At 40.0% G+C, this 12,723-nt stretch overlaps 1 protein-coding gene across 1 annotated transcript in view; it reads right to left on the bottom strand.

Moving 5' to 3' along the window:
- Zfh1 (Zn finger homeodomain 1) overlaps positions 1-12,121 on the bottom strand; it is a 37,245-nt gene extending 25,124 nt beyond the window's left edge. The window contains exon 1 of the mRNA XM_071712744.1: positions 10,026-12,121. Coding sequence (XP_071568845.1) covers positions 10,026-10,059 — 34 coding nt within the window. The 5' untranslated portion in view covers positions 10,060-12,121. The remainder of the gene's footprint in view (positions 1-10,025) is intronic.
- Between the last annotated feature and the right edge of the window lie 602 nt (positions 12,122-12,723).

The following is a 12,723-nucleotide window of genomic DNA, read 5'->3' as shown; positions in this document are numbered from 1 at the left end:
TCCTGTCTTTGCTGAAACAGTCGCGCTGTTCCTTTCGTCAATCCGGCAGGATAATTACGACGGAAAAAAATGTAACATTGAGATATCTTTCAACAATAGTCTATAAAAATTGTTAACAAAAATCAGAAGAGATGATAATGAAGAATTTAAGGACATACAAATGAGATCTCCTTTATCTCTTATTCGCACGCAATCATGAAACTTCGTTTTATTAATTCATTTATGATTCTTAACAATTTGATAACGTAAATACTTAGAAAAATAAAGATTTATTTAGCACTTGAAGAGGTTATAGCTGATTCAATTATCCGGGTGGATTTTTTTAAATTGACATAAAAATCAAATATTTTTTTCTGTATGTTAATATAATAACATTACACGTACAAGATGCGCTATATATAGAGATATAAAACCTTGAAGATGACTATCGGTTAGCTTACTGAAAAATATCGCTGAGTCACATTTATCCACCGCCACAATAATACCGATTGACCATACGTTCCTTTTTTTTTCTTTATTGAAGCGCGTGACGCGTAACCTAATTTCACGAAGTCTCATAAAGACACGCGCGCGCGTACATACATTCTATTCGCGGACGAATTTGCAAGACGACATTTCCTGGGATTATCATCTCCGCAGACAGCAGCATCAATTGTTCCTCGAGAGTGGGTAGTTCGCGACACGCGATTGCTGCACAAGTCCCTGAAATTTCGCGCGTAAATTACTGAGGAAAACGTAACAATAACATTTAAGATCAGAAAGCGGATGTAGAAATACTTTTTTAGAAATTGCGGTAATTTGTAAGTATTTACGTTATCAAATTGTTAAGAATTATAAATGAATTAATAAAACAAAGTTGTTTCATTATGATATTGCGTGCGAAGAGATAAGGGAGATCTCATTTGTAGTTCTTTAAATTCTTCACTATCATCTCTTCTTATTTTTGTCAACAATGTATTAATTCGTTACCGATATTGGAAGATTCCATTCCATCACTAAATAATTGTTTTTACAAGCTTGATAATTTTTTGTCGTTTCCACGTAAGATAGGGGTACGTTACAAAACGCGCGTTGGGATAAAAGTAGCAATGATTCCACGTATCAGCGGTATCGCGGAATAAGTCGCGTATTATCGCGTAACAATCATTCGATTCCCTGAATAATGTGGTCGTTCACGTTATCATTACTGCACGATATGCAAATATATCGAGATACTTTCTTGCGGGTTTGTCTGGTGCGTCGTCACGGAAAACCGCAATTTCCGCCGTTTCTTACTTTATAACGCTGATTACATTTATGGTTCGATGCCATCGATTACGCGTAAACTTCCAGTTACTCGTGTAAATGCGCATTCCAGTGGCATGGCATATGACATCATTGGAATTATATATGCTGACCGCTACACGGAAAAAAAAGATTAGCTACTATAGCTAAAATAAGTCGTAATATAGGGATAACTAACATTTTTTGCAGCGAGAACAAAAGGTTTTGCTACTATTGCTAAACTTTAGCTCTCGCTGCAAAAAATATAGCTCTTGCTGCAAAAAAATTAGTTATCCCTATTTTACGACTAAATTTAGCTAAATTTTTTTCCGTGTACACAAATATTTAAAGAGATATCGCTTCATTTGTTTATTTTACCGCGATATATCACTTGTATATTTTAAATAATTTATAAAATAATAATGTAGTATAGTAATATGTAATCGCTGTAAAAAGTTCAACAATCTTTTTAGATAATTAAATAAAGAAGACAATTCTATATGGGTTCTATATGATGGCTAGTATGGCAGCCGGTTTTCTGACGACCGCCCATATCTACGGAATGCCGATAAAAAAGACGATCGGTGGGCAGGGCCTTAAAGAGCCGGGGAGGATAGAGGCGCGCGCGCGCTTACGTCATCCGGCAACGTGGATTAAGCCGTAAAGGCGCGTTCGCACGGCGCCGAAGATATGGATGGGCGAACGAACGAGGTCCCTGGGTCGCGTGTGCGTCGCTGCCGACCACGGCACGGTGCTAAGTAAACGATTTCTCGGAGAGGTCATTGAGCTTGCTAGGGCGCGGGCGGCTGCCGCCATCTTCCAGAACGTTAAAACCACTTCGACGCGCTCCCATAAACGCGCGGCGCGGTGTGCGGCGCGGTAATCCGCGCGCTTGTCCTACCAATCAAAATTATTGAGCAACCACCGACATACACGCAGGCACCGGTCCTGGATGTGTGCGCGTGTGGAACGAAGGAAATAAAATATGCCCGAACGCGATCCCGGCCCAGTATCATAACATCAATGAAGGAGAAGAAGCCAAGATGGCGCGGGGGTTCGAGAATGAGCCACGTGTCTTGCGGGAGATTATACGATTATACGCGTATACGAGGCGCGCCGCAAATCGCGCCCTTGATTTTAACGACAGACGCAGAATTCCGTTTTCCTCCACTTATGAGAATGATCGTCATTCGAGTATTATATTACGTTTCATAACTTGCATACATTATCTTGACGAAGAAGCTTAAAAAAATTAGAATTCTATCGTCCTATTGTTGTCTCTAATGCCAATCGACTGGCTCTCACCAAGAGTCGGTTTGGCACATGCTAGTGAAATCATTGGAGCTAGCAGCAGCAATCGCAACAGCCAACAGCACACCTTGCTATATCTCTAAAGAGACAGATTTCCATTGACGTGTGTTTCATTCGAAAATGTGCGTGAAAATCATTTGAATTATGTTGACGAAATAATCTTTATTACGTACTGCTCTATATATAATGATCATGCAATATAAAGTTTTCAAATAAATTGCAATGTGCGAACACTTGCATGATACGATCAGCATTTTATGTATGTGTGTGTATATGTAATTTAAAAGAATATATGTATATTTATGGACTATGGATATTTTTCCTTATTAAATTACAATTAAATTAAGTTACAATTAAATGACAGATATAATTCTGTTATCTCTATTCGCCTTTCTGTAGCCTCTCTTTACGAAAGGATCTTCTTTTTCATTCGTTATTAATTCGGAAATTATTAGTATCCTGATATTAACGATCTATTAATGATCTATTAACGCATCTCAGATAGCACAATTGTCGTCCTCAGGACGTCCTGGATGTACTGAGAATGACCTGACGTATGTGCTATCTGAGATTAATGCAAACGTCTTGTAATGCCCGATGATAACGAGTTGCTAGAAAACAAGACGCATATTATGCAAATAGGTAAAACAGTTTACACTACTCGTTAATCGTAACATACGAACACGATCACAAAATCGTTATCTGCGAGAGAAATATTGACGCGTTTCTCAATTACTGAGAAAAATTGAACTCGGGTAATGACTGGCACGATTTTATCTGTTCGGAGTCGCGTGAGTCGTATTATCTTACGTAGACCGTGTCAAAAAGCTCATGCTGTTTCCGAAGCAAAGAAGTACAATGTTAAAATTTCTGGATTTTAAAAATAAAAGTTATTAAACATCTCATTTTCTTTTTCACGAAAGAAATAAAATGCACACAGTGAAAATTCGCGTTGCTTGTCACTTTCTTTTAAAGGGAGGATGTTTTCTTGTAAAAATATGGAATTAAAATAGCGTTTGTTCACGCGCATTAAATAGAAAGAATTGAACCAATACGATATATTGATAAAAGAGTACAAGAGGCCGCAAAAAAAAATACAGATATATATCCAGGCCTGGTTCATTCATCCCGCTCTGAAGCACGGGGTGAACATTATCTTTCCACGAGAACAATGCGCTTCCTCGCTCGTGCACGTGGATGCACGCGCTGCATAAACAGCATCGAATTCCGGCCTTGTCCCTTTGAGAGACGCGCCGGTAAAGTATAATGCCCTAATGTCAAAGAAATCTGTTCGATCGCACTTTTCACAGAATGTGACAGCTATCTCTGGTTAATTGCTCCTTTGTTAATTATCGCTTCTGTCTTGATTTTACGGTGCAAAATTTTACTGTATTTTTCGTTGTTTTAAACATGATGCGAAAATAATTTCTATATCAAATCGAAACAATGGCAGCCCAATGAGACTTAAAGCTGTTTCATTTGCATCGAAAATTAAACTCCGTGAATTTATAACAGTTTTAATTCTTAGTAATTATCTTCGTAATATCGCACAAACACTTTTATTTCGAAATACGAAACATAATAGAAATAAATATCGAAGGGAGTAAATTCGGCTAGTGAACCAAGTTGTTGTTATTGCTAAATATACATGTATTGTCCTCTAAATAAGTATCACCAATATATAATGTCAAACGTTTCGACCTGTAATGAGATCATCTTCAGTGTGCGGACAAAGAATAACGGCGGCAATTCGAAACGTAAGACGTTATTAGTTACGTAAATACGAACGGAATTTGAGATATATGTGCAACGCTTACAATTTTCTTGTTGATGTGATAAAAAGCAATTTTGTTGGAAAAGCTAATTAAGTCTCGAGAAATAAAGTTAGAACTGTGTCGTCATTCCCCAAGACTGCAGTGTCAAATTGCATTGTGAGTAGAAACTGGAAACTAAAAACGGTTAATTCCACACCGAAAGAGAAATTTCATATGTATATCTTGTGGATATTTAGGTAAAAAGGTGGACGCGTTTAGGTAAAAAAAAAAAAAGAAAAGAAAAAGTTTATTCACCCACGACTCATGTTTCGAGTTATTCTTTGTCTGCGTATTCAAGATGACTCATAGCAAGTCGAAACGTTTGACATTATATTGGTGAGATTTATTATTAGAAGACACTATCATCACTGAATAAATAATACCGTCAATCTATGTGTGACAAAATTAATTAAGTTTTCAGGAGAGACAAAATACTGTGCCAAAAATGAAACATACATGTAACTTCTTGAATGAGCATTGAAACTCATCTGTAATTAATACGTATGTGGTCAAAAAACTTGTTGGCCCAAATCCTGCAAAATGATGATACGGAATAATCGAAGCCATTTGCAGAAAAATGTCATATAGGCAGTATTATTTATTCACAGACAATTTTAATTTAGCAATAACAATTAGCTTGGTTCACTACCCCTATTTAGTTCCCTTCGGTTTTAATCTATTGAACTTTAATGACTTATTTGAGAAATAAATATAACTTTTATTACCTATTTGCATTGCTTCTTCATATCAATCTTCATAATCTTCTTCTTCTTTTAACTCTCGTTAGTTCTTTGCTTTAGTATATCTCAGAAATGTTATAGGCACCATGCCTACGTATTTAATGGGAAATTTCGCTACGTTTAATGCATTTTTTAACGCAAAAACGGTCTACGGAAAACTGTCTAAACTTAGCCGCGTGAGGCACGGTCACAGAAACGACGTATATGCTTTTCTATACACGCGCAACTTTTGTTTGGCTATATATTGTAGCCGTAGAGACGAAAATAAAAGCCGGCGTTTTCGTGCGCCAATATTAGGAATAGTTAAATATTTTCGTACGGAGCACGACTTCGTTGCTACCTGACTCGGTGTGTAATCACCGGTCACACATCCGCGCCCGCGCGCCATATCAGACTGGCTCCACTCGCGTTTGCTGGGCCGCGCCGCGCGGGAAGCACGCCGACGCCGAGAGTTGATTTTTGGCTTTCCGCGAGTTTCGGGTTACGTGCCTCGCGCCGCTCTTCGGTGATCGAGATCGACACGATCGTCGAAATTCGAATCGTCTAGGAACTATATACATAGGTGTTTTTCTACATCACTTTGTTATTTCTCTTTGTTTGTTATATCTCTTTGTTTCTCGCAGCAGGAGGATTTTAAAGGGTCTCGAATCTCCCCTCCCTTCCCAGGCAACCTATTCAAACGCATGAAGGGGCAATTAAATGAACTTTCCGTATGTAACGTTATTTATTTATTCTGTTTTTTTAAAATAAAAATCACATTCTTTGAAAATGTTACATTATATCACATAAAATATAATAAATATTGTACATACATTATAAATGATATAGAAACAATATAATAAGTATTACACAATGTAATCAATAATATTACAGAAACTTTAAATGCATCTTTCTTACCAGATTATAGCATATGTCTTCCTTCCAGTTAACATTTAAATTTTATAGTCAGTCCAACAGATTTACTTTCAAATAAAGACTGCAAATAAAAATAAAAATTGTTTTTGAATTTAAAAAAACATGATCTTTTTTACACAATGGAAAGTATTGGATTAAGATCGAATCTAATTTGACCATAAACATATTTTTAATTTCCAGTTTCCTTCAGAATTTCTCCGAAGGAATATCAGGTTTCTCTTTTAGTTGCAATTTCTAGCCATTTTGAAAATTGCATTTTACGCTTCTTTCTACAAAAGATATATAGAGCTTTATAAAGAAAATGAAGTAGCCTTTGTCAGAAGATAAAACTCTTTTAACAGAGTAAAAGGTAACGATATTAGACGATTAATTGAATTTTCTGATTGAAATACAGTAAAGAATATTAGAAACTTCCATACAATCTCAAGCCATTTGAGAAATCACTTAACAGTATTTTGCAACTTTGTTATCACTAGAGACAGAAACTAAAGATTTCTTTTAAGAAAAGAACAGTCTTTCGTACGAGAAGAATCTTTTCAAGAAATGAGATGTCGGCCTTTGTTTGTACCTTCGTATATATTTCTTTAAATTTAGAAAACTTTTGGATTGTAAATATATTTTTAAACAATTTAATTAAGACGACTTGTTGTAGTATATTTGCAAGTAAAATTAAAATTCAAAATTAATTAGTTTGGAGCAAAATTAACAAATTAAATACTGGAGATTCTGATTTACGCTTTTATTAAAATATAATTGAAGATCATGTCGGCAAAAAATAAGAGTAGAAAATGCGATTTATAAATTTAATTATTACCTCACTTATAATTTCTTCACTTTTATCAGCGGTTCTCTAAATTATCTACGTTGTTTGTATTTTGTATGTACATCAATGTGTGAGAAATATCAGTATTTTTTTATAGCGTTCAATGGCGTAAAATCGGTATCTTTTTTTTCTGCATAATCAGTGGTACGCGACTAATCGTACTTACGAATGATGAGTGGTGATGGGCCTATCAAGGTCTAAAACTGATGATGCGTATATCGCGAGAATAGTAAGACTCATTAATGGGTAAATCGGCCAAGGTGGATCTTGCATCTTCTATGCATTTGTACAAGGCGAAAGGAATGGTAATAAATTGGACTATGTCACAAATATGGGTCAATATAGGAATTTAAAAAAAAACCGTATTATACACACAACTGTCGACAATATCGAATTCTGTATTTCAATTTGGCTTATAATTTTTTGAACACTTCATGCAATAACGTAATCCAATCCGTCAAAATATATAAACAAATCAAATCGTAATAAATTTTCTTATGTCAAAGTCTAATAGAATAATGGCTTATATCTTCTCACTTTCCTTGCTATCTATGTAATACGGCATGTTTTTAGTGTATTCATAATTTCATGTATAAAATATGACTCATAAAACTGATTAAATATACTATACAATTATTTATAATTGATTGGAAGAAGGTGATCGGCGAAAACGGTTTTTCAATATCAATATAGCATATATGAACTGACAAATATCTATAATCTTGCTACAGATATATCTTTGTTCACGAATTTTTTCAAAGAAATTCGTAACAATGGTACGATTTAATCAGTTTCGTGAGTCCCTGTACGTTGAAAAAAGTAGAATAAATTTTAAAAATCAAAAAGAGTATGAAAGATAATAATCTAAGGTAATTTTATTTTAATTGCTTTAATATCAAGATCATAGAAAATTATTGATGATTATACAATATCAGGATGACAATAATCTTGTTTCTTTTTTTAAAACACTTCGTAGATTTAGACTATGTCATTGAAATTTTATTCAATTTTTATTTATATTTATTAAGAACTGGTTTAATTTGCTGTACTTTAATTGTGTGAAATTTGTGAGAAACAAGAACGATCACGAGATAAAATGACTTCCTTATAGGAGTTATTATCTAGGAACGATGCTGGGCCCGGTATCGATTTTCGTGAAACAGGAGACGATGGACAGTCGACAGTGAAGTCAATCGCAGATGCTCTGCCTCGTCCATTAAATGCCGCCTTATATCACGCAGGCGATATAGGTCGCGCACGTGCAGCGGCACGCGTTCTGCGAATTTTCCGAGACTCATCGAGTCGAAAACCAGATGATGAAGTTATGCATCCGCGCCTACGCGAAAATCGAATTCTGTATACGAGGTGTCTTGACACGTTTCGTTTAGACTTTCATACTTCAGAGTTCATTTAGCGATCCACGGGCTTTCTGATTGACTTGAGGTTGATAACCAAGTCGCAAAATAAGACTTAAAAAAATTGATTATTCTCGTTAACACGATACGTCACATTTATCGAATATGTTTTTAGGTTTAATATGTACCTTGATTAATGCACTTTTTAAATTACAGTAGCTTTTAAGCCATAAGCAGAGACGACGAATAAGTCTCTATTTGACCTTTCCATGCAATATTTAAATCAACACCCTGTATATATAAAGGAAATGGTTAATATATTCTGAATAATTTAATAGTGTATTCTATTTTTATCGTAAATTATTTACTTATTATTCTATAAAAGATTACGAATTTCAACACAAAAGAGTATTTAAATGAGCAGAATTTTTTTGCTATTTTTTTTAAGTTTGCTTAGCCCAACCTATTATTAATTACAATGAATAGATTAATTTAATTTGATAATACTTTGAAAGCAAGAAAGACTATCAATATCCAAACTAAACAATTATTTAAAACAAACAAAATAAGTATTCGTATTTTTTCTAAAAATTGTGTTTTCTGCTATGTTTATATCTAAATTAATTGTCTAATATTATTAAATTTAAAAATATTGCTTATAATATACATATATATCTTTACGCAATGATTATACTTATTTGTTTAAAATATTTGTTAAATTTAAAAGAAATATTAAATTTGATCTCTCAAATTAGTCAAGAAATGAAGAGGAAACCAAGAATCGCAAGACACATGTCAATGTACGTTCGGTGTTACTGGGTGATTTAGATACTTTTTTCGAAGAATTTCGGAATACATAAAAGAATTGCGGATCATAATTGCGTCGATAATGCTGCATAGTTCAATGATTCGCGATTTTGTGTATTTCGGAATTATAATATTAAAAAAAATATCTTAATCTCATTGTATACAACATACGCGCGGTTAAGCGCTCCCAAAAAAATGACACTCCCATATGCCATGCTAATTCGCTTAGTTGTGTGTTACGCCGTCCCTGGCCATAAGGTTAGATTAAAATTTAAAAGCTACTGAGAAATTAAGCTTTAGGATCGCAAACATCTTTTATACAATTTTAAATGAACTTTAATAGAGTTCCAATATTTAAAGATTAATTATTTAATATTAAAAATTAAAAGGTGATGCTCTTTGTGTGAGAGAGAGAGTAGTCAATTCATAATCGACAAATTCCATATTCAATCCTGATTGTCATTCCATGTGTGCCTCGGTTTTATAAGAAGTTCAATTGAAGAGTTAAAGAATGTTAGTGAAAAAGTATGAAATGTATGATAACCCGTTTAAAGAATCCAGATTTCGTTTCATTTAATATTCAATAAATATTAAAAAAACTAAAGCTCTCTACAAATTATATATATATATTTCTTTTCGATATGTTTGTTAAAGTAAACTTGTCGTTAGTTAAGAGATGCATATAGAAAATAACTGTCATCTATATATAATAAACATCTAAAACATGAATCTTCTCAAATGGATACAATACACTCGTCAATATTGACGAGTGACTTCTAATTACGTGACAGAGTAATGTTTGACAAGACAAACGAATCAAAGCAGTAAATAAAAGAACAAATAATTTTATTTGGACAAAAGATGTCCAATAACACTTGCCACAGCAAATCCGTATTCCGTAATTACTCCAAATTTTCCCAATTTATCGGCTTTTTTTCTATATTAGAAGAAAACGCCGAGTCTGTTGAGTCAAGCAACGTTCATATTCGGGGCTTACCTTTGAACGAATTTCGGACGAGAGTCATGCTCATATTCGCGGGAGCCGGTGCCTCGAGGGTTACGTCCGGCGGCTCCTCTTCCTCCTCTTCCTCCACCTCCTCCTCCTCCAGCTCCGGCTTCGGCTCCTCGACGTCGCGGCCAGGTTCCGTTTTCCGGCGTGGGGAGGCGTCAGCTCGGTTTTCGCCTCACGACGACGAGTTCGTTGTCCATCGGCGTTCTAAGGCACAGCGGCGCATCAACATCGCTGCAGCAAATTTTCCTCGCTCTTCCCTCTTGTCAGGTCTCCGCCTCTCACGCGTATACTTTCAACTTGAACTCTCGCTGCCCTCGTCGCGAAGCCTCGTCGCGGCCCGCGCGCGCGCGCGCATGCGGATCCACTCCGTTTTATCGCGCTCCCTTGTCACCCGATCATCTATCCTCCCTTTCAGGCCGCTCTAATCACCGCGCTCTCACCGCGCGACTGTGCGTGCGATGTGGTGCAATGTGCGATCTATCGCGGTTCGAGACACAGACCGACAGGACGAATCGCTCGTCTCATCGTCGCGGGCACGGCTACTCCTGTCGTAGACTCCGTAGACGATGACTCCGGCGATGACGTTGGGCGTCGCGACGCGACGTGATCGACGACCGCGTGAAGGAACGGCGCACTACCGCTCGACCACGTACCACCGACGGACATCGAAGAAACACGCGCGTCACTGCCGCTGATCGCGCTTGATCCCGCGGTTACGACGATCGAGAGCTTGATCGGCGCGTCGCGGAGACGATGGCGGGAGAGGCACGGAAACGTGGAGGAAACCCACGGTGAAGGCTGTGCGCGAGAGGAGAGTCGCTTCTCGACGGGGACGGAGAATTCCAATTGTCGAAGATATATGCGCCTGATGGGGTGCCTCCGTCTGGACCGGACCGGACCGTTCGCTCCGTTTCGGCCACCTCCTCGCGCACGGAAGACTCGCGCGGCGCGAGAAGAAGAGACGCAGATACAGAGGCGGATGGGCGGGACGTGAGTCCCGCTTTATATTCGGCGAGTTTTCCCCGCGAGGGATTTCAGGTGAGCCGAGATCCGCGCGAATCGACTCCCGCTGGAACGTGGAGACCTGGCCGGTTTCCGCGGCGCGTCATTCTTCCCCCTCGCCGGGCTCTTCTCTCCCTCGCGTCTTCCTCGTCGCGCCGCCGTGACTTTTCCGTGGTCGTTGTCGAAGACGGTGGACGGTTGAGACCGGTTGAAACGCGGCTGGCCAACTACGCTTTGTAAATAATCATTTCACTCGCGGCGCGCGCGGGTGTCTCGCGCGGAGAGATCGCGCGGAAACGCCGAAAAGGGAGAGAGGGTGAGAGAGAAAGAGAGTGAGCTGGAACGAGAAACACAAACGAAAGGTAGAGAGAGAGAGTGAGAGGGAAAGAGGGAGAGAAAAGGAGAGAAAAGGGAGAGGCTACTCCGTGCTCCGGGTATATTTCGCGGGAATGTCGCGCGCGAGAATGTTGCACGCTCCTTTCTCGATCACTCCTCTTGTATCGCTTCTTCTTTCTTCTCCTCCTCCATCTCCGCGTCTTTTACCTTCTCCCCTCCCCTACTCCATCACTTCCTCCTCCACCTTCGACACCTTCTACGTACGAGACGACCGTCTCTTCGCGCCACGCACCGAGAGACGTATATGGAGAAAAAGGGAAAAAAAAGGGGAGCACACTCGCGATCGCGATCTCGCGGGGCGAGAAGACGGACAATGACGGCGGGCGACTGTACACGCGCGGACACACACGGCGAGTAAGAGGGGGGGCGGGGAGGGGGAAGGAAAGGGGACGCGAGACGGATGCGAGACGGGTCAAAGAGCGTGGTGGAAGGAACGCGAGAAAACGGGAAAAGCGAAAGAGAGAAGAGGTGAGAGGAGGATGGCGGGCGGCGGGCGGACGGTGTGTCAAGACATAGCAGAGAGAAAACGGAGCAGAGGGCGACAAGGCGGAGAGGCAGAGGCAGAAAACGGTTACGGTGCGTTACTAGCGGCCTCGCGCCGAGTAGAGAAGCCAGAAGCACCGGGTAAAACGCGATTCCCTAACTAACACACACGGAGACGGATCGGGGACTGCTTTGGAGTTTTACTATAGGATGGGACACGGATGGTGATGGCGGCCGTGTAGCCGTAGCAGCCACCGCCCCCATACTTCTTCTCTTTCTCGCCCCCTCTATCTCCGTCGCGCTCGCGCGCGCCGTCGCCCGCTCGCCGTCCACCCTCTCCCCCTCCAACGCGCGCCGAGCCGCCCCCTCTCCCGGCACCGTGAGATCGGGTCTCTCTCTTTCTCTCTCTTATCTATCTCCCTTTCTCCCTATCGCCCCCTCCGGCGATATAAACGACGATGGACACGCTGGAATATCCCTCCACTCCTCTCGCTTTCCTACACGCGCTCCCCTCGTAGCTACCGGCCGATGAAATCGCTCCCCTGCATCCTCCGCCTACGGTGTGCCGCCGCTCGGTCCCCTCGTCTCGCCCCTCGGTCGCCCCATGTCGCCCACCACCGACGCGCGGGCCCCCCTCTGCCGCGCTGCTGCCCGCCGCTCCTGGGAGCCTGGGACAGCGAGATGTTATCCTCGAGCGATTCGTGCGTGTGCTATATATCCGTTTGTCCGCCGTGCCGTGCCGTCGCCACATCCCCTACCTGCGTCGCGTTCCCCTGCGTCAACGTCGGCGTGTGCGTCGGCC

The sequence above is a fragment of the Temnothorax nylanderi genome, unplaced genomic scaffold (assembly GCF_030848795.1).
Source record: "Temnothorax nylanderi isolate EJ_2023f unplaced genomic scaffold, tnyl_v1.0 TNYL_tig0114_pilon, whole genome shotgun sequence".
NCBI lineage: Eukaryota > Metazoa > Arthropoda > Insecta > Hymenoptera > Formicidae > Temnothorax > Temnothorax nylanderi.
Note: the sequence above shows the minus strand (reverse complement) of the source record. Positions and strands in the feature narration are given on the sequence as shown.